General features: G+C 41.3%; 1 protein-coding gene across 6 annotated transcripts in view; it reads left to right on the top strand.

The window, feature by feature from the left end:
• Positions 1-24,676, top strand: part of VPS13D (vacuolar protein sorting 13 homolog D) — a 282,547-nt gene that overhangs the window by 88,944 nt on the left and 168,927 nt on the right. For 3 of the 6 annotated variants that reach the window (XM_054438643.2, XM_054438657.2, XM_063659624.1), the window contains 10 exons: positions 1,013-1,146; positions 3,327-3,482; positions 4,131-4,341; positions 5,299-5,373; positions 9,484-9,690; positions 11,658-11,747; positions 15,048-15,188; positions 17,514-17,636; positions 20,038-20,112; positions 23,596-23,701. In XM_054438643.2, the coding sequence (XP_054294618.1) occupies positions 1,013-1,146; positions 3,327-3,482; positions 4,131-4,341; positions 5,299-5,373; positions 9,484-9,690; positions 11,658-11,747; positions 15,048-15,188; positions 17,514-17,636; positions 20,038-20,112; positions 23,596-23,701 (1,318 nt within the window). The remainder of the gene's footprint in view (positions 1-1,012; positions 1,147-3,326; positions 3,483-4,130; positions 4,342-5,298; positions 5,374-9,483; positions 9,691-11,657; positions 11,748-15,047; positions 15,189-17,513; positions 17,637-20,037; positions 20,113-23,595; positions 23,702-24,676) is intronic. The other 3 variants (XM_054438651.2, XM_054438655.2, XM_054438652.2) reach the window with 3 other exon arrangements.

Raw genomic sequence — 24,676 nt, 5'->3', positions numbered from 1 at the left:
GAGGTCTTGGCCTCCATTTTCAGGTGGGAGCTGCCTGGCCCACGGAAGGCTGCAGGGTCGCTTGTCCCTGTCCCCTGCCTGCCTAGTGCTTGTGCCTGGCCCAAGCACCCGCCTGGGCAGCGGTCTTTTTTTTCCAGTGTACAGTCTGTCTGCAATTTGCCGTTTGATCTTTAGGGCCCTAACAGATGTGCTTTATGGAGTTTAGGCAAGTTTCGTATGTGAAAACCTCAGTTTTGAAGATAAGTAAGTGAGGAGATTTTTATTTTCATTACAAAAAGAATATTTTTCTTTGTATAGATGGATTTACTATGGCTTTTGTTGACTAGCAAACTCATCTAGTGCATCTATATGTATTTGTGTATTTATTATTATGTTTCTGATACCTGTACCTGCTTCTCAATGATTTTGATGAAGCTGGCTGGCACAATGCGTTTTACATGAGTTCAGTTACAAGCTTGATCTATATATGGTTTTTGATAAAAACATAGTTTAAAGCAGAGTGAATTTACTGTTAAATATATATAAATAAGTTGAAAACTTACTGATTTCAAAAATCTCGATATAAATTGGTCTGTGTTCTTTGTAAACAGTCTTGTAAATAGCTACTTAGATGCATAGTGCCTGACCAGCATTAGTACCTGAGTCTTCTTCCTGGAATTTTCAATCAGGTCATCACTTAGAGAAAGGATGATTTTGTGAACTTCTGAATATCTCCTAGGCCTCCCAGGAGGACTGGGGTGCAGTTTCTCTATCTAGTTTAGAAATATTCTAAAGAGAGAAATCACATCCCAGTCTTTCCTGCTGCTGCAGAGCTCTGTTGGTTCAGCTGCATGTGGCCAGATGCAGAGTATTGGTTCAGGATGACAGTGTTAGTAAATGTCAGCAGACATTTTGGAGAAAAATCTTACTGGTTCATGTTGTTGCCTGGTGGAAATGCGGTGCCTCGTTTGCAACAGCCTGGTGTTTTCCAGCTTTCCAGCTCTGGCTTGATTGACGATATTGTCCTTTCCAGGTACGGAGTTTGTGGTCGTTGAAGATGTGTCCTGCTTTGACACCAATGCCATTATTCTGAAAGGCACCACAGTGCTCACCTATAAGCCCCGGTTTGTTGATCGCCCCTTTTCAGGAAGTTTGTTTGGCATCGAGGTAAGAAGTCTATGTGTTGATCACGGCACTGCGTGTTGGCTCACGAGAAAAGCGTCTGGAAGAGAATTTTACCTCTTAAACTTTCATTAGGGAAAGTAATTCATGAAATTGGAAAACCCTTGCCCTCTTCTCCTCTTTGTTTTCTCCCCAAATCTACCTGGCTATTCTAATACATGAATTCAGTCTCCCGGTGTTAGGCTATAAATATGCAGAGGGCATTTGCCTCTTTCTCTTACACCCTTTCTTCCTCAAGAAGTTCAAGGAGACCTTTCCAGTCCCCACTGCCCTGTCAGGCACCTTGTTGTGCCCTCTCGTTCTGCAGACCTCGTCCATGAAGGTGAGGCCGTGGGTCTCATTTCCCCTGCATCCCTCTCCTCACCTGGAGTGCAGCCCTGTGAAGAGCTAGGGCTTTGGGAAGGGAAACCTATTTATACAAAGTGCTAAGGATCTTATATGTTATCCTTTCAGGAATACCCGATCCATAAAAGGGCAGCTCTGCAGAGTCCTGCCTGGCTGAAAGGAGCGCATGGATAATAGTGGTGCTTTAGGCTCTCATGTCATCTCGTGAAGAAGATAATTTGTGCTGGAGTGGCCTTTGTAGCTCGAAAATGTCATTATGCAATATTAGGCTAAAAGTGCTTTGTGTCTTGTTAAGCCATGGGGTGTGGAGACAGAAGGGGAACCGTGGCAGATTCTTGTTTCTGTCAGATGTTTGTACTTGTCTCATCTCAGCTCACATTCCCCATGCCATACTGTTAGGATATTTGGTCAGGGTTCCTTTTGCTTTACGATTGACCTTTTCATGCCCTTTTCTTTCCAGTGGTATTGCTCAAAGTTTGAAGGAATAAAACTTATTTTCACTGTTAGGAGTATATGGTTTATGGTTTTGAGACAAACATAGTGGAATAAGGCCTGTAGGGACTCTACTTCTTGACCGCTTGTTTCTCTCTTATAAAGAAACCTCCGTTTGAGAGGAAGGATTTGCATGCTGGTGTGATGTGATCATGAAATTGCAATTCATCTGCCTTCCAAGCCGCCGCAATACTAGCTTTGAATGGAGAATGTTGCCGATTGATTAATGAACTGTCAGGTGCAATTGGGTTTTGTGTAGCAGAAACCCCTGAAGGAAAAAGGAAAATGAAACTTTTCTACTCTGAAGTCTTAGGACAACTACATGGCAAAATATTTGAGATCACTGGAAACTCCTTTTGGTCCTGCCTTTGAGGCAGCACAATTGGATCTGAATTTTAAGACCAGCTTGATAAATCATCGGGGGAGAATTTATAAAGTATGAATTTTGAATATGGCAAAGGACCTTGGTGTCATATGTTTTTCACAGCACTAGGATAGGTCCCAAAAAGGTGGTGGAGGGGGTGAAGAGGGTAAGAAGGACCCAAATGATTGCTCTTTTCTTTCCTCTGTGCTCTTCCTGAGCATGCAAAATTATTTGGTCCTAGAACTGAAGTCCTTTCTCCCTCTCTCCCTTCTTTCTCTCTCCCAGTGAATGTATTTATTTTTTAACCTTTTATTATAGAACATTTCAAACATATACAAAGTAAACAGAATAATATAATGAACTCCATATATACCTATCACCCAGCTTTAATAATATATTTATTTTTAATTATGAAGCTATGGGGAGGGAAAATAATCATATATGATTTCTGATAGGTTATTTTGGTGTGTTTCTTTCCTTAAAGTTGGGGAGTAACATTATTTTGGGTTGTATTTTCACATAGTCTGTGTTGTAACTGTCTTCTTAAAATCCATATGGTCTTTTTTGTCATTTTTAAATGGCCGCAAATACTCCATTGAGTAGATGTGATATAACCTTGGCTGCTCTTAATTTTTTTTAACTATTAAATAATGGTTTAGTGAATTTTTTTTTTTTTTTTTTTTTGCTAGTTCCTAGAGAGAAGTAGGATTACTGGATCGAAGGGTGTGAGATTTGTAAGGCTTTCGGGATGTATTGCTAAACTGCCTTTTCCTCTGGGTGAACCACTGCCTGTGCTCTTAGCAGCGGTGGGGGGCCTCACTCTTCACAGCATTTATTTCAGCAGTTGTTATGGGTCTTATGATAACACATGGCTGACTGCTTCTGAGATAGCCTCTTTGTGCTGGTAGTTGGACCCTTCCTAAATCAGACAGTAATTCTCGCCATATCGCATTTCATTCTCTAGGTGTTTTCATGCCGACTAGGGAATGAGCATGATACAGCTCTTTCAATTGTGGATCCCGTACAAATTCAAGTGGAGTTGGTGGGGAATTCTTCTTATCAAAATAGTTCAGGATTGATGGATGCATTCAATAGTGAAGATTTCCCACCTGTCCTGGAGGTAATGATGCAAAATCTGTGCAATACGTTGATATGCTCTCAAACACTGCCCTATGCAGGCACTCTTACTTACTCTGAGCCCAACAACCTCTTCTTTTGTTTTGTTTTGTTTTGTTTTTTGAGATGGAGTCTTGCTCTGTTGCCCAGGCTGGAGTGCAGTGGTGCGATCTCGGCTCACTGCAAGCTCCGCCTCCTGGGTTCATGCCATTCTCCTGCCTCAGCCTCCTGAGTAGCTGGGACTACAGGCGCCCACCACCACACCCAGCTAATTTTTTGTATTTTTAGTAGAGACAGGGATGGTCTCGATCTGACCTCGTGATCTGCCCGCCTCGGCCTCCCAAAGTGCTGGGATTACAGGCATGAGCCACCACGCCCAGCCATCAATAACCTCTTAGTTACTTCAGCAAATACAAAACAAATATGGCATTGTTTCTGTCCTAGAAGATCCTACAGTCTTGGGGAGGATAAAAGTCCTGAGTTGTCTCATATAATCTTGAAGTTCTATAGATGCTTATAGAAAGCAGAACTCAGCATAGGTAGGAATATGAATCTTGAGTAAGACAAAAAATAGGAATTACATCTGTAAGAGATATGGATGCAAAACCAATGCAGCTTTAAAAAATTGCTACCTTTTTTTACATTTTGTTAGATTCAGTTACAAGCCCTGGATATCAGACTCTCCTATAATGATGTTCAGCTGTTTCTTGCCATTGCAAAATCCATCCCAGAGCAAGCTAATGCTGCAGTGCCAGACTCAGTGGCCCTGGAGTCAGACTCCATTGGCACTTACCTTCCAGGTGCATCTCGCGTTGGAGAGGAAATCAGAGAAGGGACAAGACACACCTTAGATCCTGTCTTGGGTAGGTGTTTAACTATAAAACCCACTCAGTCTTGCTAATAACGCTTCTTCTTTTTGACTCTTAAAATTTTCTTTTGCACAATTAAATTGTAGAGTTTAATTGTATGTCGTAGGTTAAGTATGACTGTAAGTCCTAAGTATGACTCTCTCATTTTTTAAAATTTAAAAACAAACAAAACATCCCTAACCAACTACTCCACTATTTTTCCTCTTTCAGTTTTTTCCAGAGTTACCTGGATAATGCCAAAGTTGAGTTTTAAGCTTTGAGAGTTCTCCTCTGAAGTTATATGAGTAACACTAAGTTTTATTTTTAAGCTTTTATTATTAATTTATTGGTTTATTTTGAGACAGGGTCTTGCTCTGTCACCCAGGTTGGAGAGCAGTGGTGTGATCATAGCTTATTGCAGTCTCAAACTCCTGGGCCCAAGCTATCTTCCCTCCTCACCCTCCTGAGTAGCTGGGAGGGACTATAGGTGTGTGCCATCATGCCTCACTAATTTTTAACATTTTTTTGTAGAGACGGGGTCTTGCTATTTTGCCCAGGCTGGTCTTGAGTTCCTGGTCTCAAGTAGTCCCCCTGCCTTAGCCTCCCAAAGTATTGGGATTACTGGTGTGAGCCACTGTGCCCACTTCTAATTTTAAGCTGTTTAAAACACAGTCAGGGGGAAATGTAGGGGTCAGATGGTGGAATGAAGGGGCCAGATGCGAAATAGACCTTCCCCCCCACCCCAATTCCTGGCCAAGACACCACTTTAAAAACACAGTCAATATGAGGAAAAGACTCAAAGATTTCAGGGTACACTTGATAGAATTCTCCAATTAGGAGTCCAGTTTTGCTTAGAGAAATGAAATATTTTAGTCACGGGTTTTTAAATTTCTTTTCTTTTTTTCTAAAATTAGTTTGTAGATTAATTTACATAAAATTATTTATGAAAATTTTATGCTATTTGTTTCCTAGAGTTACAGCTGGCTAGGCTGCAGGAGCTGGGATTCAGCATGGATGATTGTCGCAAAGCTCTTTTGGTGTGTCAAGGTAATTTGAACGGGGTTCTGTTACCCATTGTTTATCTTGATGATATGCTTCCTTCACATTTCCTCTCTTACTTCCACAAGGCGACTTAGAGAGCTGAGTGTGTTTGGAGGACCCTTTATGTGTCTTCTCTGGACTGCATATCATCTTAGGTCAGTAATAATAACGTCACCCAGGCTGGAGTGTAGTGGTGCCACCTCAGCTCACTGCAACCTCCACCTCCCTAGTTCAAGCCATTCTCCTGCCTCAGCCTCCTGAGTACCTGGGGTTTTAGGCATGCGTCACCACACCTAGGTAATTTTTGTATTTTTAGTAGAGACGGGGTTTCACCATGTTGGCCAGACTGGTCTCGAACTCCTGACTTCAAGTGATCTGCCCGCTTTGGCCTCCCAAAATGCTGGGATGACAGGCAGCAGTCTTTAGTAGTGGATAAGAATTTGGGTTCTGAGGCCGGATGCGGTGGCTCATGCCTATAATCCCAACACTCTGGGAGCAGAGGCAGATGGATTGCCTGAGGTCAGGAGTTCAAGACCAGCCTGACCAACATGGCGAAACCCCGTCTCTACTAAAAATACAAAATTAGCTGGCATGGTGGCTTTTGCCTGTAATCCAGCTACTCAGGAGGCTGAGGCAGGAGAATCGCTTGAACCTGGGAGGCGGAGGTTACAGTGAGCCAAGATCATGCCCCTGCACTATAGCCTAGGCAACAGAGTGAGACTCTGTCTCAAAAAGAAAAAGGGACTCTGGAGCTGGCTGACTGGGTTCAGATCCTTACTCTCTGCCACTACCTATTAATGACTTTGGGAAGTGGCTTTAACCTCTGTGAACCAGTGCTTCCTTATCTGTAGAAAGAAGATAAGAGGCTGCCTCCCTCAGAGATTTGAAGTAAGTAAATGACTATATGCAAAGCACTAAGAAAGTGCTAGCACACAGTAAGTGCTCTATAAATGTTAACCACTGTTACTAGTGGTTATGCTAATGGTGGTGATATTGATAATTATGACCATTTATTGAAGTCCTGTATGCCTGTCTTTGTGTTTTCTTTTTGCATCCTCTTCACAGCCCTTGGAGGCAGACATTATTATTCCCACTTGAAATGAGGAAACCAGCTCAGATTGGTTAGGTAAAACTTCTTAAGTAAACTTGTTTGAGGTCACATCTTAGTCCCCTACGATGGACTTAAAGCCAGGTCTACCTGCCTCCTAAGTCTGTGTTCTTTCTACTCCATCTCACTTCCTTTCCATCTCCATGTTTCCGTTTCTCTTCAAAAAGAGAAGTACAGCACAGGCTGCATTTCCTTTCATCTTTTTTTTCCCCTTTTTTTAAGAGACAAGGTCTCACTCTGTTGCCCAGGCTGGAATGCAATCATAGCTGTGGTGCAGTCATAGCTCACTGCAGCCTCCAACTCCTGGGCTCAAGCAATCCTCCTGCCTCAGCCTCCTTTCCAGTCTTTACACTTGTGTGCACTTTCTCTCTTTCTACTTCTCTTTTTTTTTTCTTTGAGACAGAGCCTCCCTGTCTTGCCCAGGCTGGAGCGCAGTGGCGCGATCTTGGCTCACTGCAACCTCCGCCTCCCAGGTTCAAGTGATACTCCTGCCTCAGCCTTCTGAGTAGCTGGGATTACAGGTGCCCGCCACCATGCCCAGCTAATTTTTGTATTTTTAGTAGAGACAGGATTTCCCTTTTTTGTACAGGCTGGTATTGAACTCCTGACCTCGTGATCCACCTGCCTCGGCCTCCCAAAGTGCTGAGATTACAGGCATGAGCCACTGTACCTGGCCTCTTTCTCCTTCTCTACCTACTGTGGACAGTATATCCAACACACACACGTACACATTACATTTTTAATGTACTGATAGATTCTGTTGCCAATACAATTTTATAGTCTTTTAAAAATATTTTATTGAATTATGATTGTAATTCTGTTATGATATACTCAATATATCAGCAGCATCTTCCCACATCATTGAAATTATTTATCAACACTGATCTTTTTACATTGACTCTAAGGATATATTATAATTTACTTAGTCATTCTTTACTTGTTATTCAATATTATACACACTTCTATATAGTAAACATTTTTTGGTGTGAACTTTTGTCTATGTCTTTTAAGTATATCCTTGGTAGAGTGATTTATATTTTAAATACCAGACCAAGGGGTATAGATATATTTTTCAGGCTCTTTACTTGATTTCTTTCTTTTTTTTTAATTTTTCTTTTTTAAAAACTTTTTTGGGGCTCTTGAATCGACAAATCTTTTTCTAAAAAAATTGTATCTGGGTTATTCCAGCCAATTTATGTGTGAAAAGGCTTGTTTCATGACATACTGGTTTACATTAACTTACCTTTTGGATTCTGAAAAAAATGAAGGTAGACCTAGTTCTCATGTGTTCTTGGTTTTGTTTTACCCAGTCATTAGTTTTTGGTTTAATTAATTTTATACCCCTTAATGTTTACTTTTCCTATGCTTTTTACTCTTTCTTTAACAATTCGAGCACCTTTTTTTTTTTTTTTTTAAAGTTCTGAGAACCTTTTGGATTTTTTTTTTTTTTTTAAATTTTAGATACTGGGTTTTGCTCTGTTGCCCAGGCTGGAGTGTAGTGGTGGCGCAATGATCAGGGCTCACTCTAGCCTCAAACTCCTCAAATGATCCTCCCACCTAAGCCTCCTGAGTAGCTGGGACTACAGGATGCACCACCATACCTGGCTAATTTTTAAATTTTTTGTAGAGATGGGGTCTTGCTATGTTGCCCAGGCTCATCTCAAATTCCTGACCTAAAGTGATCCCTTGCCTAAACCTCCCAAAGCATTGGGCTTATAAGCATTAGCCACTGTGCTCGGCCTCTGTTTGGTAATTTTTTTTTTTTTTTTGAGGCAGAGTTTTGCCCTTGTTGCCCAAGCTGGAGTGCAATGGTGCAATCTTGGCTCCCTGCAACCTCCGCCTCCCGGGTGCAAGCGATTCTCCTGTCTCAGCCTCCCAAGTATCTGGGATTACAGGCACATGCCACCACGCCCAGCTAATTTTTGTTATTTTTAGTAGAGACGGGGTTTCACCATGTTGGTCAGGATGGTCTTAATCTCCTGACTTCATGATCTGTCCGCCTTGGCCTCCCAAAGTGCTGGGATTACAGGTGTGAGCCACTGCACCTGATCGGTAATTTTTATTTCTTTAGTAGATAAAACTTAATTCCATCAGTAATTAATATGATAATAGCAACTAATGTTTATCTGTAATGTAGATAATAGCAAATAATGTTTATTACACGCCAGGCTTCACTCTGAGAACTTTCCATGTACTCATTCGTCCCTCTTCCTGTCAGTCCTTTTAAGTGGGTGCTGTGGGGCACAAAGAGATCAAATAACTTGCCCAAGAGCCAGCAGCTGGTAAGGGCAGAACAGGACCTGAAGCCAGGCCATCTTGCTCTGGAGCCCATGCCCTCAGTCACTTACACTGTCCCTGGTACTGGCCTCTGGTGACTTACAAGTATGGGGTGGCATTGCTTCTCTTTTCTTTTTTTGGGAGGAGGGGGACTTTAGCAACCGGATTGTATTCAAGAGGCGATTAGTAACGGTTATATATTACACCCATGCAGTTCTCGCATTGCTCTCTGTTCTCAAGGCATTTGCGATTGATTGAGAAGACACATTATACACAAAGTAAGATATTTGAGAACAATTACAAAACAGCACATCAATATATTTGCAAAACTACATAGTGAAGATGAAGTACTTAGGTACCAAGTGGCGCCGTGTCTGGATCCTCTCCTGTCCTCTTCTCTCCTCTCCTTCAACAGATGGCATGGTAGAGAGGGATGGCTTCCTGGAGGCATTTTGGGCCAGATCATGAAAGGTGTGGTAAATTTGAGTGGAAGGTGTGCAACAAAATGTTTGCTTAAAAGCAGGATTATTATTATGCTGGGATTCCCTTCCACCCCCCACCCCCACCACCCCCACCCTCCTTTTTTATTAAGTCCAAGAATACTTCTGGGATCAAGGCTCTCTTGGCTTCCCAGTAGGTCTCTAGAGAATTTTATTTCTCTATTTCCTCTGTGAGTGGCTAGGGTAGCTGTGGAAGCTGGTAGAACTGATCACTTCTTAATTTCTTTGAAGGCCAATTGAAAAAGGCAGCAAGTTGGTTGTTTAAGAATGCGGAACCTCTGAAGTCTCTTTCCTTGGCCTCCACCAGCCGAGATAGCCCAGGGGCTGTGGCAGCGCCATTGATCTCTGGCGTGGAGATCAAAGCTGAGAGTGTGTGCATCTGTTTCATCGATGACTGCATGGATTGTGATGTTCCTCTCGCTGAACTCACCTTTTCCCGTGAGTGTCGTCCTGGTTTTCAGATTCATCTTGAATATTTTCAGCCATTGCTGAATTATATGGGGCCTTTTTCTTTTTTTGTCATTCATACTCTATTTAGTCATTTGGGTGAAATTTAGATAATAGTTTTACATATGTTTTTCATTATGTATATTTTAAAGAAACTTTTATTTGCCATATGTGGCCTTCAGCCTATAGCTTGGGAATAGGAATGGTCTTTGAGAAAATTTCCATTGTATTAACATCTCTAGCTAAATAATTCCTGATCTCTCCATTTTTCTTATCTTTTTATGTATCTAAAGATTGTAGTGAATACTGCTAGGCATTTAACAGATAAGCTCAGACAATAATGGTTCTGTTGTATTATCTCTTGAAAATCAAAATCAAGAATCTTACTAGAAAGTGCACTTCTGAGTCTCCACCACAGGGCCGTGTAAGGGGTAAAACGCTATTTATGTGTGAGCTGTCCTTCGCTAGAGTGGGGACCAAAGTAGGAGTACTCTATCCTTTTTTTTTTTTTTACCTCAAAGGGGAGGTCTTGTTTTGTTGCCCAAGGTTGGTCTCAAACTCATGGGCTCAAGCAGTTCTCCTGCTTCCCGAGTGGCTAGGATTAAAGTGGCCCACCATCACTTCTGGTGGGAGTACTTGATCCTTAAGTGCATCACTGCAAGCAACGTGAAGTTGAGGTCTTTTTTTTTTTTTTTGAGACGGAGTTTCACTCTTGTTGCCCAGGCTGGAGTGCAGTGGTGCAATCTCGGCTCACCACAATCTCTGCCTCCCGGGTTCAAGCGATTCTTCTGCTTCAGTTCCCTGAGTAGCTGGGATTACAGGCATGTGCCACCAGGCCCGGCTAATTTTGTATTTTTAGTAGAGACAGGGTTTCTCCATGTTGGTCAGGCCGGTCTCGAACTCCCGACCTCAGGGATCTGCCTGCCTCAGCCTCCCAAAGTGCTGGGATTATAAGCATGAGCCACTGCGCCCGGCGAGGTTGAGGTTTTGAGGAGAGTAAATGAAAATCTCACTACTCTGTTTAGTTTTAACTTTCCATTGTTTCGATCTTGCCAGCCTCTTCTTCCTTCAAGTAAAGTTTGCTTCTGGGGCTTGAATCTGGCCTGTTGCACATTACAGAGCTTGCCCTTTCCCTGAGCTTCTAGGGCACCACCAGGGCTACTTGGTTAAAAGTGACAACTGGAATTTTGACTGTTTCCATGAATATCTTTTCTGCAGAGACTAATTAGTTGATTTCTTATTTTTCTATGGCAATCTTAACATTTTGAGCTAATATTTATCAGAACATGACTTCTCTAATCAGTCTGCCCTCTTGTCATTATTCAGGTAGAATGTCTTTTTTTTATTTTTTATTTTTATTTTTTGAGACGGAGTCTCACTTTGTTGCCAGGCTGGAGTGCAGTGGCGCTATCTTGGCTCACTGCAACCTCCGCCTCCCGGGTTCAAGCAATTCTCCTGCCTCAGCCTCCCAAATAACTGGGATTACAGGTGCCCGCTACCACGCCCGGCCAATTTTTGTATTTGTAGTAGAAATGGGGTTTCACCATGTTGGCCAGGATGTTCTCAATCTCCTGACCTCATGATCTGCCCACCTTGGCCTCTCAAAGTGCTGGGATTTACAGGCATGAGCCACCGTACCTGGCCAGAAATATCTTTTATGTTCCCACAGGCTTCAGGTACACCTGGGTGCCAGGGCTGGCACTGTGGGAAGGTAAATGAGGTACTTGCCTCAGGCACAGAATTTAAGAGGGTGCCAAAAAACTCAGTCATTGAGATAAATAATATCTCAGTGCCATATTTTTAAAAATTGATGCACAAAAATACATGATGAACAAAATATCAGAATGTTGTGTGCTCTCCTTTGCGAGTATTAGCTCTAACATTTCTTTAATGTCATTTATCGGCAAAAGGCAGTTTTGGCCTTACTGCCGCTGCAGTAAGGTTTGCTTTCATTGCAGGTCTGAATTTTCTTCAGCGTGTAAGAACTAGCCCTGAAGGCTATGCCCACTTCACCCTTTCTGGAGATTATTATAACCGTGCTCTTTCAGGTCAGTATAAAGCATATGTTATCATGGGATTTAAAAAATAAATTTAAATGTTTGCCTGGACCTATTGCTACGTAAATTTTACATGAAGGAAAGGGCAGGGGTGGGGTGGGACAGGGAAAGATGAAAAGCAAGTAGACTGCATAAACACAGAAAATAAGGATTTTCTGTTGTGCTAAAAACATATCTGATATGTTGCAACTAAAAAGATGTTTTCAGCTGGACGTGGTGGCTCACACCTGTAATCCCAGCACTTTGGGAGGCTGAGGAGGGCAGATCACCTGAGGTCAGGAGTTCGAGACCAGCCTGGCCAATATGGCAAAACCCTGTCTCTACTAAAAATACGAAAACTAGCTGGGCATGGTGGTGGGCGCCTGTAGTCCCAGCTACTTGGGAGGCTGAGGCAGGAGAATCAGTTGAACCTGGCAGGCGGAGGTTGCAGTGAGCTGAGATCACACCAGTGCGCTCCAGCCTGCATGACAGAGCAAGGCTCCGTCTCAAAAAAAATTAAAAAAGTGATGTTTTTATAGTTAATTTTTTTTGATCCTGCAGTTTGGCTCATTCTAGAATATGCCATTGCTCAATAGTAAATGATCATTTATTTGGCTCTGAGAGTAGCTAAATTTCAAGGGAGATGTATGCCCACAAGCTTTTTTTTTTTTTGGGGGACCGAGTCTCACTCTTGTCATCCAGGCTGGAGTGCAGTGGCATGATCTCGGCTCACTGCACCTTCTGCCTCCAAGTTCAAGTGATTCCCCTGCCTCAACCTCCCGAGTAGCTGGGATTACAGGCGCTTTCCACCATGCCCAGCTAATGTTTTGTATTTTTAGTAGAGATGGGGTTTCACCACGTTGGCCAGGCTGGTCTCGAACTCCTGACCTCACTTGATCCACCTGCCTCAGCCTCCCAAAGTGCTGGGATTACAGGCGTGAGCCACTGCGCCCAGCCAAGCATTTTAAACCTCTAGTCCCTTCATTCCCCACTGGGTTCGTTTGTTTTATTAGAATCTACTGAGTCAGTGACACTATATATTCTGCCCTACCTACTCCCTAAAAACAACAAAAACAAACAAAAAACCACTGCTGATCAGAGCAGGCTATTTTTTGGGAGACGTAAACCTCAATAATATCGCAAGCATTTTCAGGTTTCTTTCTTCCCATTTGAAAGACCAAGGTAAGAGCCTATAACATACAGGTTGAAATTCAGAAGCCATAATATATTAGGGCCAAGTGGTTTGAGCAGTGAACTTTGCCTTAGGAGAGCTGAAAGAAGGTCTCATCGGAACTGGTAGTAGGCATGGACAGAATAAGCAGAGTAGTGCTGGGCAGTCCAAGGTGTAAACCTCCGACGACCTGCTCCCTTTAATTTCAGTAAGAAATTAAGCCTCGATTTGTTGTGCTGCTGCTGAGTGTTCTAGAGTATTTATCACATTTAATTTTATGTTAGTTAACATTTTCCCTCTGTACCAGACTCACTTAAAGCTAACACCCTTATTTCTTCATTGTTCAAAATGTTTCACTTTAGAATGTAATCCCAGCACTTTGGGAGGCCGAGGTGGGCAGATCATGAGGTCAGGAGATTGAGACCATCCTGGCTAACACGATGAAACCCCGTCTCTACTAAAAAAAAAAATACAAAAAATTAGCCGAGCGTGGTGGTGGGCACCTGTAGTCCCAGCTACTCAGGAGGCTGAGGCAGGAGAATGGCGTGAACCCAGGAGGTGGAGATTGCAGTGAGCCAAGATTGTGCCACTGCACTCCAGCCTAGGCGACAGAGCGAGACTCCGTCTTAAAAAAAAAAAAAATAGAGTAATGGCCCAAGTCTTTCTAGTTGAGAGAAACTCTTGCGTGTGGGAGCTATTTTTCTGAGAATCATTTGTTTTCTTAGGCCAAATATTGCTTACTTTTAAAGTTGTATGAACACATTCAGGTCACTAAATGTCAAATGGTATAAGGAGACTAATGTACCTACTGTGTGTTACATACTGATTTGGATTTGTTCAATGGCTGATTGTGTGAGTCTATTTAAAGATCTGTTAAAAATTAATTGGCTTTGAAAAGTTGAGTCTTTTAAGTCACAGTGATGTACCATTTTTCACACCCAACAGATCAGCAAAAATTAAGTGGGACACTACTAATTATTGGAAGATATAAGCCATAGTCCCTGCTATTAGAACTATACAGTACTACCGCTACTGGGTAAAACAATTTGGCATGACCTGCTAAATTTGAGCGTAAGCATACTCAACAACCCAGCAATGTGTTGCTCCTAGGTCTGTACCGTAGAGACTGTCTTGCCTGTGTGAACTGCAGATGTATATAAGGCTGCTTATAGTAGTATTCCAATAGCAATAAAACTGGAATCAAGTGAATGTCTTTCAGAAGTAGAATGGATAAATAAATTATATATTCATTATAATGCATGTTAATATTCAGTAGTGAAAACAATGTACCACGGTGACCTGCATCAATGTGATGTAGCAGTATGCTCAACAGTATGCTCAAAGACATATTGGTGAGCAAGAATAGAAACTTGAAAAAGAATGCGCATGGGGATTCCATTTATGTAAAGATCACAAACAGGACAGTCTAATATGTTTTTAAGAAAGGTATATATGCTTGGTAAAATTATAAAGACGAGCAAGGAAATGATTAACTAAAAATTCAAGTGAATGGTCACCTGGAGTTGGGTGGGAGAGGGTTGGTGGGAAGGAGGGGAATGAGATGGTAGGGAATGGCCCTTGGGGACTTCAAAGAAACTTGTAATTTTCTATTTCTTAAGTTGAATAGTGAGTACACGAGTGTTTGTGGTATTATTTTATATGTTGTTTATATAGTCTTTGTGCATATTTTAAGAAAAAGTTAATGAGCCTTCATATGTACCTATTTATTCAACCAATGTATTTGTCCTGTAACCAGGAGAATCAAATTTAATAGCTATTTAAGACACTTTATTATTTTTCCAATCTTAGTCTGAGACTTCTTTTTCCATCTTGAGTGTCTCAACACATCCTGCCTGTTCTTTAGTGGAAGAGGGCACATACACTGCCTGCCCTCCTTCCTGCCACCTCTGGAAGACCATTGTGGGGGTACATATATGCCTTTCCACTTGTGTCTTCTAGACAACGCAGACATCTGTAGGGTGACCTGTAGCTAAAGGTGGTTGGTGCTTTTGTTGTGAAATTGAATTGGAAGTAGAAAGCTATTAAGCTCCAGTTTGTCCTTCTGAACATTTGCAAGCAGTGTTCCCCTATAAACTCTTGATATCTGCTGAACAGATGTCTTATTTCCTGTGTTCTTTTAGGCTGGGAGCCATTTATTGAGCCTTGGCCATGCTCTGTATCCTGGCAACAGCAGGCAGCTAGTCGTCTCCATCCTCCTCGACTGAAGCTAGAAGCCAAGGCCAAACCTCGTTTGGATATCAATATCACTTCTGTGCTAATTGGTGAGTAGAAAGTTGTCTTTCATAGACTGATACCTTTCTGTATCTAAGTTCTGAGTCTGGAAGACTATTAATCCTAGTTTAGCAAATACCTGGGCCTGTACCAGGCATCACTTCTTCATCCTGACTGCTTTCCTGATCAACCCTAATGGCCTCTTCATTCTCAACCTGTTTCTCCAGCGTTGGCATCCCATAATGATGCTATCAGTGGTTAAGCAAGAACTTAGATTACTTGGGAAACATAAATGGCCGCGATGGACTTTCTCCTCATAATGCGTGGTCACTAGAGTTTATTAAATGTCCTGGAAGTGAGTTTAGATTAACTTTGCTCAAGCTATTCATGGACTAATTCTTAAAAGATGTGATTTTGACCATATCTTTATAGTAGAATAAGTTGCCTTTGTTGTTTCCCATTATCGTTTTGACCTAACTCTGAAAATGACTTGCTTAAGGGTTGCCAGGTTAGTGGTGTGTTATCTAAAAGTGTCTTTGGCAACACTGAAATGTACATCTCTGGATTCAATGTCATGAATAAAAACTGCTGTATTGTTACAGTTCTGCCATCTAAAAGGGAAGCAATATAATCATACAATCAAGTAGTGTGTACCTTCACTGTGAAAACTCACATTCATTGTTTGATTTATTGATCTACTTGATCTGATTTTGGAATTACTATACTTTATCTTTGAGCGATAACACATACTATTGCAAATTGTGAACTTTCTTTGGTGTGTATGTTGGATTGAGGCTGTTAGAATATCCACTTCCTTACGCATGTCAGAGTAGGATGGAAAGAATGTATTGTGAAATGAGACCATAAGTTTGTTGACCCCCCAAATTTAAAACCACTGTTTTATATGATCAGATTTCATCCACTAATTTGCCTAGTTGTTAATATCACCTAGATAATAGTAAGTTGACCCTGTGATCTCTCTAAACTGTATTGTTTTGACTCCTACATTGTTTCTCACAACATCTCTTACTCTAGAAGGTTAGAGAAAGTTTGTGGTAGTCTTTTGAAAAGCTGCAGTAAACAAGAGCTTGCCTAAAAGGTTCTTATTGGTGTTTCTGATGAGCACAGTATATGTCTCTTAAGAATATCTTCTGGCCGTGCACATTGGCTCATGCCTGTTATCCCAGTTCTTCGAGAAGCCATGATGAGAAGCTCATTTGAGGCCAAAAGTTCCAGACCAGCCTAGGCAAAATTGTGAGACCTTGTCTCTACAAAAATAAACAATTAGCTGGGCATAGTGGCGTGCGCCTGTAGTCCTAGCTACTCAGGAGGCTGAGGTGGAAGGATTACTTGAGTGCAGGAGTTCAAAGTTACAGTGAGCTATGATTGTGCCAGTGTACTCCAGCCTTGGAGACAGAGCAAGACCCTGTCTGTAAGAAACCAACCAACCAAACAAAAAATCTTCCAAAAGGCATTCTCGTCAGTGGTAAAATTTGTTTTGTTTTTTCGCCTTCAATTCCTTATTCCAAATACTATACTGAAATCCAGAAACGTAGCTGTGACCTCCTGTGTTTAAATAAATATTACTTCTGTAGCCAAGTGTTGTAATTGAAAACCAGAAACCAATAATTCTTCTTCCAAAAGTATAACGTCTTAATTAGTATAAAAGATCTTCATCTAGGTGTGGTGCACTGTAATTATTTTTGTTAACCTGCTATCCTCATTGTAATTCTCTCACAGAAGTAAAACTACTTGTGGAGAATTGTCCGCTGAATTTCAGCCTCTGGAGTGCAGTGGCATGATCTCAGCTCACTGCAACCTCCACCTCCCAGGTTCAAGCGATTGTCCTGCCTCAGCCTACTGAGTAGCTGGGACTACAGGTGCACGCCACCACGTCTACATAAGTTTTGTATTTTTAGTAGAGGTGGGGTTTTGCAATGTGGGCCAGGCTGGCCTCAAACTCTTGGACTCAAGTGATCCGCCTGCCTCAGCCTCCCAAAGTGCTGAGATTACAGGTGTGAGCCACCGCGCCCGGCCTCCATATAAATTTTAGATTCAGCTTTTAAAATTCCACAAAATGCCCTATGGGTATTTTGATGGGGATTTTATTGAATCTATAGATTGGTTTGAAGAGAATCCACATCTTTAATGTCTTTCACATTATGATAGGGTTTTGTGGCGATAGTTGTCTGTTCATGGTAATCTCTTTGAATGGAGCGTGAGGCTCTCCAGGGCACAGACTTTCTCGGAATCTAGCACAGGCCAGGCATGTAATGAGACACTCAATAAAAGCTTGTTTTGCTGAATTGAAATTATTTGACTTGAACCCTCCATCTTTTTTAGTTCTCTTAATATCTCTGGGGGATTCTTTCTAGACCAGTATGTAAGTACCAAGGAATCGTGGATGGCAGATTACTGTAAAGATGACAAAGAAATAGAGTCAGCTAAATCAGAAGACTGGATGGGCTCTTCGGTGGATCCTCCATGTTTTGGACAAAGTAAGAGTTTTCACTACATGTATTTAACTAAATCACTTTTGACCTACAAAGCAATGCTTCACTGAGAAATTCAAATGGAACCATCATTCTGCGTGGAAAAACCTACAGGAAATTCTGACTATCTTCTATAGTTCTGTTTTAGTCTTTGCAGGAGACAGTTTTCTGGCATGAACTACTGAACTTATAAATGTGGGCTGTAATTCCACCTTTGCGGGGGAGAAAAGATCTGCAACACGTAATTCCTAAATCCTGGTAATAATGCATATGAACTGGTGCACCTGAGAATGCATCAGGATCAGCTGTGGTTTGTGTTTTACTCTGCAAAACATTGGTTTTCTAATTGATTGGATTTTTTTGACCAGATTTTTTAAAGCATCTAAAATGGTCTTCTAAATCTAGAGATAGAGGGTTTGGACATATTCTTGAAAAAAGGGCTAGCAGGAGCCCATGTGGAAAAAGTTGTTAAAAAGGGAGCCCTGTGCTGTTTATAAAGTATAAAAGAATTGAATGCCCTGCCTCTTGAAGAAAGAGGAGTCAGCTTGCCTCTCTATTGATGATGCTTTCTTTCCTTATTTAATGCCTCGCCAGCTCTGTTTTCCTCAGAGCTGGGGAGATGGTGATGGACAACTGCATGGTCTTAGTTGTTCCACAAGCCATTGTCATCCAAATTCAACTCAGCTCCAACTCTTACAATGTGGTTTCTTTGGGGAGTCTTGGCTGGACTTCACATAGCTCATGAATACTTAAATATTCCATCTGGTCTGCAAACGTGTCATGGGAAGATGGGTGTTCTTAGACTATGAAGTAATTGTACTGGTTCATCTCTCCTCAGGGTGTATAAGTGGACTTTCTGTCTGCCTTGTACTTCTAGAAAGAGACACAAAGAAATGTCAGCTGTGCTTGTTCTCTGTTTTCCCAGGCTGTTGCTTCTGAGTCTCAAGGTCATTACTTAGGAGCCAGGGCTTTTCAGATATTGTCAGCTTTGATTTTGGCTCCTCCTCCAACCTTCCCAATTTGTGTGTCAAGAAAATGTAACATAGTCTACCCAGAAGACTCTAAATAATCTTTGTAATATGTCCAAGAGAGTGTGTTTCTAAAACATTATTCATGCACGGGCATCTTTAATTCAGAGTGAAACTCTAGCAAGGCCTAGTCTGCAAGATTCTGATGAAAGATTTTCTTGTCCCTCTCTTTCTTCTTTCCTTCTTCCCTCCCTGCCTCCCTTTCTTCCTTCCTTTATAAAATATTTGTGCTTCTCTCTTTCTCTATAGTTAAAAGGCTTCCTCATCTATATTAAATGCCGGTGCTGAGTTAAAGCTTGATTTTTATTTATTTAAAGATTTTTATGATTACTTAGGCTTATAAAAGTGTAGTCTATCTTTTTAATAAGACATAACTTGAATATGCATAGATTTCCAAACCTCTTTTCTTATTGGAAATTCCTGGATGGTAGTATAATACATTCCAGGATTGTATTCTTTTAGCAGGCCTACTAAAATGATCATTGGGAATTTATTTTGAAAGTGAGTAGGGTTTAACCTTGTTGAACTAATCATAAACTTTCAGGTCTTATTCAAGAATAGTAAGTCATATTCCCCCAAAAGTTATACTTTTTATTCAGACCGGCCTTAAAACGAGCCCTTGGGAATAGCCCTTAACATGAAATTTAGCCTAAGGGACCTGCTGCTTTCTCACTGTTTCTTTATCAGGGGAAAGAAAATACCAGCCTCCTTTTGACAAAATTGTTGGCTTTGTTCAGTCAGGGCTGAGATTTTGCAGGTAAACCTGGGTGATGTGGCACTTCATTGAATTTATTAGTTTTGTATTCCAAGGACATTTTATGAAAATATCAAATATTCTGAAAACTTCCATGGTTGATTTAGAATTTAAATAAACACTATGAGACAACTCCTCAGTAGAGATTGTTTAAATTTGGAACACATACTGACTCTTCGCCTGAATTTTTGAGATCCCCTGAGACTGGCATTTTACTTCTGTGTTTTACCAGTTGGAATGGAGCAACCTTCACTAAAATCTGTGCTGATGGATTTTTGTAACTTTTTAATGCCATTTAAGAACATAACACCTTTAAATTAAAAATCTTCAAAAGGCTTGTCATTCTGTTCAAGAGAAGGTTCAATACATATTCTTCTAATTCAGGAAAAAAAAAAAAAGCATGCTACTTTGATCCAGCCTCCACAATAAAAACTAGCATAAAAATGTGTTCACTTTGTCAAGTACATTTGTAGCACTTAGTAATCACTGATGGGAATGACCCTGTACTTGCATGATGCTTGCTATTTTTGTAATGTTCTCTATTTGTGCTTATTGTTTGGAAGCGAGTCTTCTGATTTCACTGTATTTATTCTTAGCCTCTAACTTTGTCTCTCCTGTCTACCAGGCCTCCCCCTTGTCTACCTTAGAACTAGGAGTACAGCCAGTCTGACTAACCTAGAGCACCAGATCTATGCTAGAGGTACAGTATAGCCAAGCAAGGGCTTGCTTTATTTTCCTGTTTTAAGAACTGCCTTGTACATCAATTTTTCTTTTTAATGAGTGGGAGTTGAATTGGGGGTATTCCATGTCATGAGTACTTTAGTAATAGGAAAGAATATTTCCAGCTGATGAACAGAGTGGTGCATATTATCAGCTGATTCTTATATTGTTTCCCTTCCATCTCCCCTAACTTTGGTGGAAATGGAATAAACTCCACAGTGTATGATGCAGAAATATGTTAATACAATGTCAATTAGAGGTGATTTCTCATATTGCAGAGCAAGTGGATTGAGGAACACCATGCTTCATCAAGCAGTGGTGCCGCAAGTCTTAAGTTTATAAAATACCCACTGAAAATTCTCATGGGAATGCACGGGGCTCTGGAACAGGCACTATAATAATAGGGATAGCACAAAAAAAAAAAAAAATTCTCAGTAAATAATTGCTTAGACACAAACCTTAATTTCTTTGGATGTCAATTTTTGTGTTTAGGAGATAAAAAAGAAAATTTTCTTTATTTCTATCTCTGATCTTTGAAAGTTTCTTGAGAAATTCACTGGTAAGTGAATATGGTAGAAAACACCATAATCATTGAGGAATTGGAGTCCCAAGATGTTCATTTTTTGTTTTAGGGAGTGCGATTTAATCTGAATGATTTATTTGTGTACATGGCAAATTCCAGATTATTTGTCATGATTTTTTTAAATAGAAAGAGGCCACAGGAACTCTCTCTACCAGGAATATAGAACAGGGATGTTAATACTCAGGGTACATTGCCCTGGGTTTTTTTTTCTGGACAATTTTACCAGGGTGGATGTTTGAGGGAGGGCTCACAAAGAAAGCCCAGAGCTGAATCTTAATTTATTCATGTATTCCTGCTTCTAAGCTTTCTATATGTTACTTAATCTTTCAGGCTTAGCCAAGCATTATTCCTATTTAGCTGATAAGGACAGTGAAGTTCAGAGACACTAGGTGATTTGCCTTTATTCACTTGACCTGCTAGTAGCAAACCTAGTATTTTAATCTGCTTCTTATGATTTACAAACCAGGTCCTTTCTGATGGACTGAGCTGCTTACATAGCATGACAACCTACACTGTTTATAATGGCAAAATTACTGTGTGAAATAAGTCCAAAGGGGTAGAAATTTCCTTAGCTGGAGCTCTTTGAAGCTGAACTTGGATACGGGTAGCTTTAGACTCTCTCTCAGCCCATGAAGAAATTGGGTTTGGTCACTAGAGGCAGATTTTCTGAGGCCATTAGGGAATAATGTTCTCTTTGATGGACTGGGAACTTTTGTCTCTGGTGCTGTGCCAAAGGCAAGTACATAGTTTATTTGGACCCTGGTGCAGAGATGTCAGATTTGTTGCCTGATGTTGGGCTTGGATTTGCGTGCATGCTGTGTATTTTTATCCTCAGAGAAATGGGTTACTGAAGCCTGTGCCGTTATGTCTCATCAATGCAAGAAGCTTGGAGACCTAAGCATTGTGCCTACCCATGCTATTTAACTCCAAAGCAGTATACTTGTGAATATATTTGTATGGATTCGCAGCACTTTATTCTGTATAACAAACTGATCAAAGCCATCTGCCACCTGTTCTTTTTAAATCTAATTTGCAAATGGAAACTTACAGTCTGGCTCACAGTGGGATATGAAAGCACATCTGGCTTCTTTTTCTCCTGGGCCCTTTATCTGCTGTAATAAAAGCAGCTCTCTCATTGCACTCATAGAAGAGGGAGGTGCCTTTCAAAGTGCCACAATAAATACCGTTTACCCTGCAGACAGCTCTTAAATTTTTTACTCCCCCTCTGCTCTTGTCAGCAGCCTTACAGCTACTCCTTAATTTTCTACTTGATGAGCACTAATTTTTTTTTTTTTTTTAAAGCAAACTTTGGGAGCTAAGTAAGGCCATTGGGGTGAGAAATGGGCATATTCCTAGTGGAGATTATCTTTAGACGTATTTGGGGTATCTCTAAATGACTGACCACAAAATTGTGGGAATACCCTGGAGACTGCTCATTTGTTTAGCAGATTACTATATCTTAGACTCCCCTGAACCATCGTCATTATCAAAATAGAACTTGCCTTGACCCAAAATTGCTTGGTTTGCATTGTTTACAGTACTAACCTCTCAAAACTTTAAAAGAGGTAAGAGAAAAAAGGAAGTGATTGCTTTTTAAAAGGCAGTGACAATTACCGACTGTTATGATACAGTCCCAGCCTCAGTCTGGAGGTTGCAGAAGGCAGGACATGTTGCGGTTTGTCTTCTCGATTTTGTTGACAGAAGATGTCCTGTAGGATGAATTCAGTTTTGCCTTAGTGTTCTCTGCAGTTAGCATTTGCAGCTTCCTCTAGATGTCATTTTCTCCCAGCTGCAGAGCATGTGGGTCATGATCTTTCTCACGCTGTCTTCCTACTTTAATGCTAGACACATAAGAAGATTGAGCCACACCTCCCTTTTTTTTGTTGGTTGTGTACGTGTGTTGTGAACATGTCAACCAGGAGGCTTTCTCACACTGGCTGCTGCTGCTGCCTCCCTATTTGTGTGGCCAGTGGAGGAGACAGGCCTTTGGTTAGAGGAGCTGCTGCCCTTCCTTTCGGTACTCTGTGTTCCATGTGGAACCACATAGCACGGGCAGTGGTACCTGCAGAGGGATCTGTCTGCCAAAGCAGCTGGGGCACCAGAAAGCCTGCTTTGGGTTTCTTACAACCTTTATAGTCAGGTCACCGCTCTTTAGAATTTGGTTACTTACAGTTTTGTGTTGATTGTTGTTTCTCTCCACATTCCCTGATTAGAAGCTTTTTGTGCAATGAAGCCATATTTTATGTTCCTTTTATGGCTTCCATGGTACCCACCTCATAATAGATGGTGGTGGTATCTATGTTTAAAAAATGGGCTAACAATTTTGTTTGAAAAGCTTTGAGATGGTATACTTCTGACTTTCCAGGGAGACAAAAACAACTATTAGTATAAAAGAATAGGAAAGAATGTTTTTATTGTATTTTGTTACAAAATGCATACTGAGACTGTAGGGTAACTTATATAAAGGGAGGCTTCCTTAAGGTAAAGGCTTTTTGGACAAAGTTTAAATAAGTACATATGATATATCTTGCTACATTTTAGGTTACCCACTTAGAATATAGTTCTTGGGAGCACTGGGGAGGTCCATTTTTATTTCTTTCGTGATTCCCACCAAGTTAGGTCCTGATGCCTTCTTCTGAGAGATAAGGCCTGTAAGAGTTGTGGAAGAATTGGGGGCTCGGAATAGTCAGGCAGGGACCAAATTCTCCCATAGCAGCCAGCAAGTACGTGGAGCTTCCATTTGTCCTGTTCCTTCTTTCTTGCTTCCACCTTCAGCCCCTTTGCACAAGAGACAAATTTGGGCACTGTCTCTAGGTAGGGGGAGGGTCTCTGCCATGCAGATAGAGGCGTCTGCTCACAGCCTTCTTCTGTTTGTCGTAGCAGAGGTGAAAACCCCCAAGCGCCGGCAGCCATTTGTCCCCTTTGCTCTGAGGAACCACACGGGGTGCACTTTGTGGTTTGCCACCCTGACCACCACACCCACCAGGTAAGCAGTCAGTTTATATCACCCCGAGTCATCTCTGCCACCAAAGCCTTCTTGTGCCAGCCGAGTAGAGCAAGGTGGGCCCCCTCTTGAGGCTCTTGGGATGATATTTGAATGAATAACTTGCTGTCTTGCTGAGATTTATGATGGAGGTTCTGGTTTTGTAGAGAATCTATAGTCAGAGAAGCAGGTCCTGAGTCTAATTATGATCTTGTTTTTGGTATACCTTATGTTTTAAAGCCAAGCAAATTAAGGATGTGAGTAGGAAGTTTGAAAAAGCCATTCTATCTTTTCTCCTCGATCTCTACCTTCTTCCCCGTTTTAAACAAGCTATGTATGGTTATCACACCAAATGTTTTGCCATTTTATTCCAAGACTGCTTTGAAAACATCCCCATTTTCCCTCTATCCCTAAAGAATTCTTTCATACCTAAAACGCACTTCACCCCAGATGGAATTGGGTGGAGTTTGAAGAACAAAGGAGACTTTACCTAAGCCAGGCGAGAACCTTTTCTAAGAACTTTCTGCCTGTTTAGATCTTGTCTCAGCCTTCCAAGTACATGGTGATCGTTCCAGCTTAGGTCGTGAAGTGCATGGCACGAGTAACAGAATCCATTGATTTGAAATCACATTTCTCTGACCTCCCCCAAGTACGAGACTGCTCTAGAAGAGAAGCTTTTTTGTTTTAACAGTGTAGGTCTGTTAAATTCTAACTAGTCACTTAAATGCCACTTGAAAAAGTCATGCCATAATTCACATGTACCAGATTCTACTGCTTGAGGTAAGTGGCTACAGAGTGACAGCTTTCAGCTGTTTCTAAAATTTCAAATAAGTTGTGATTCAGCACGAAGATAGCTATAGTTAGCGACCCTCAAGGTCATTCTTTGTAGCTAGGTCATGCAGCCTTTTATTGCTGGGAATTGAGTTGTGAGAAAGTTCTGCTCTTCTGCACGGGGCTCCTGTGAGAGGGAGCTAGGAA

Source organism: Pongo pygmaeus, chromosome 1, assembly GCF_028885625.2.
Source record: "Pongo pygmaeus isolate AG05252 chromosome 1, NHGRI_mPonPyg2-v2.0_pri, whole genome shotgun sequence".
Taxonomy (NCBI): Eukaryota; Metazoa; Chordata; class Mammalia; order Primates; family Hominidae; genus Pongo; species Pongo pygmaeus.
This window is presented reverse-complemented; position numbering and strand designations above follow the sequence as displayed.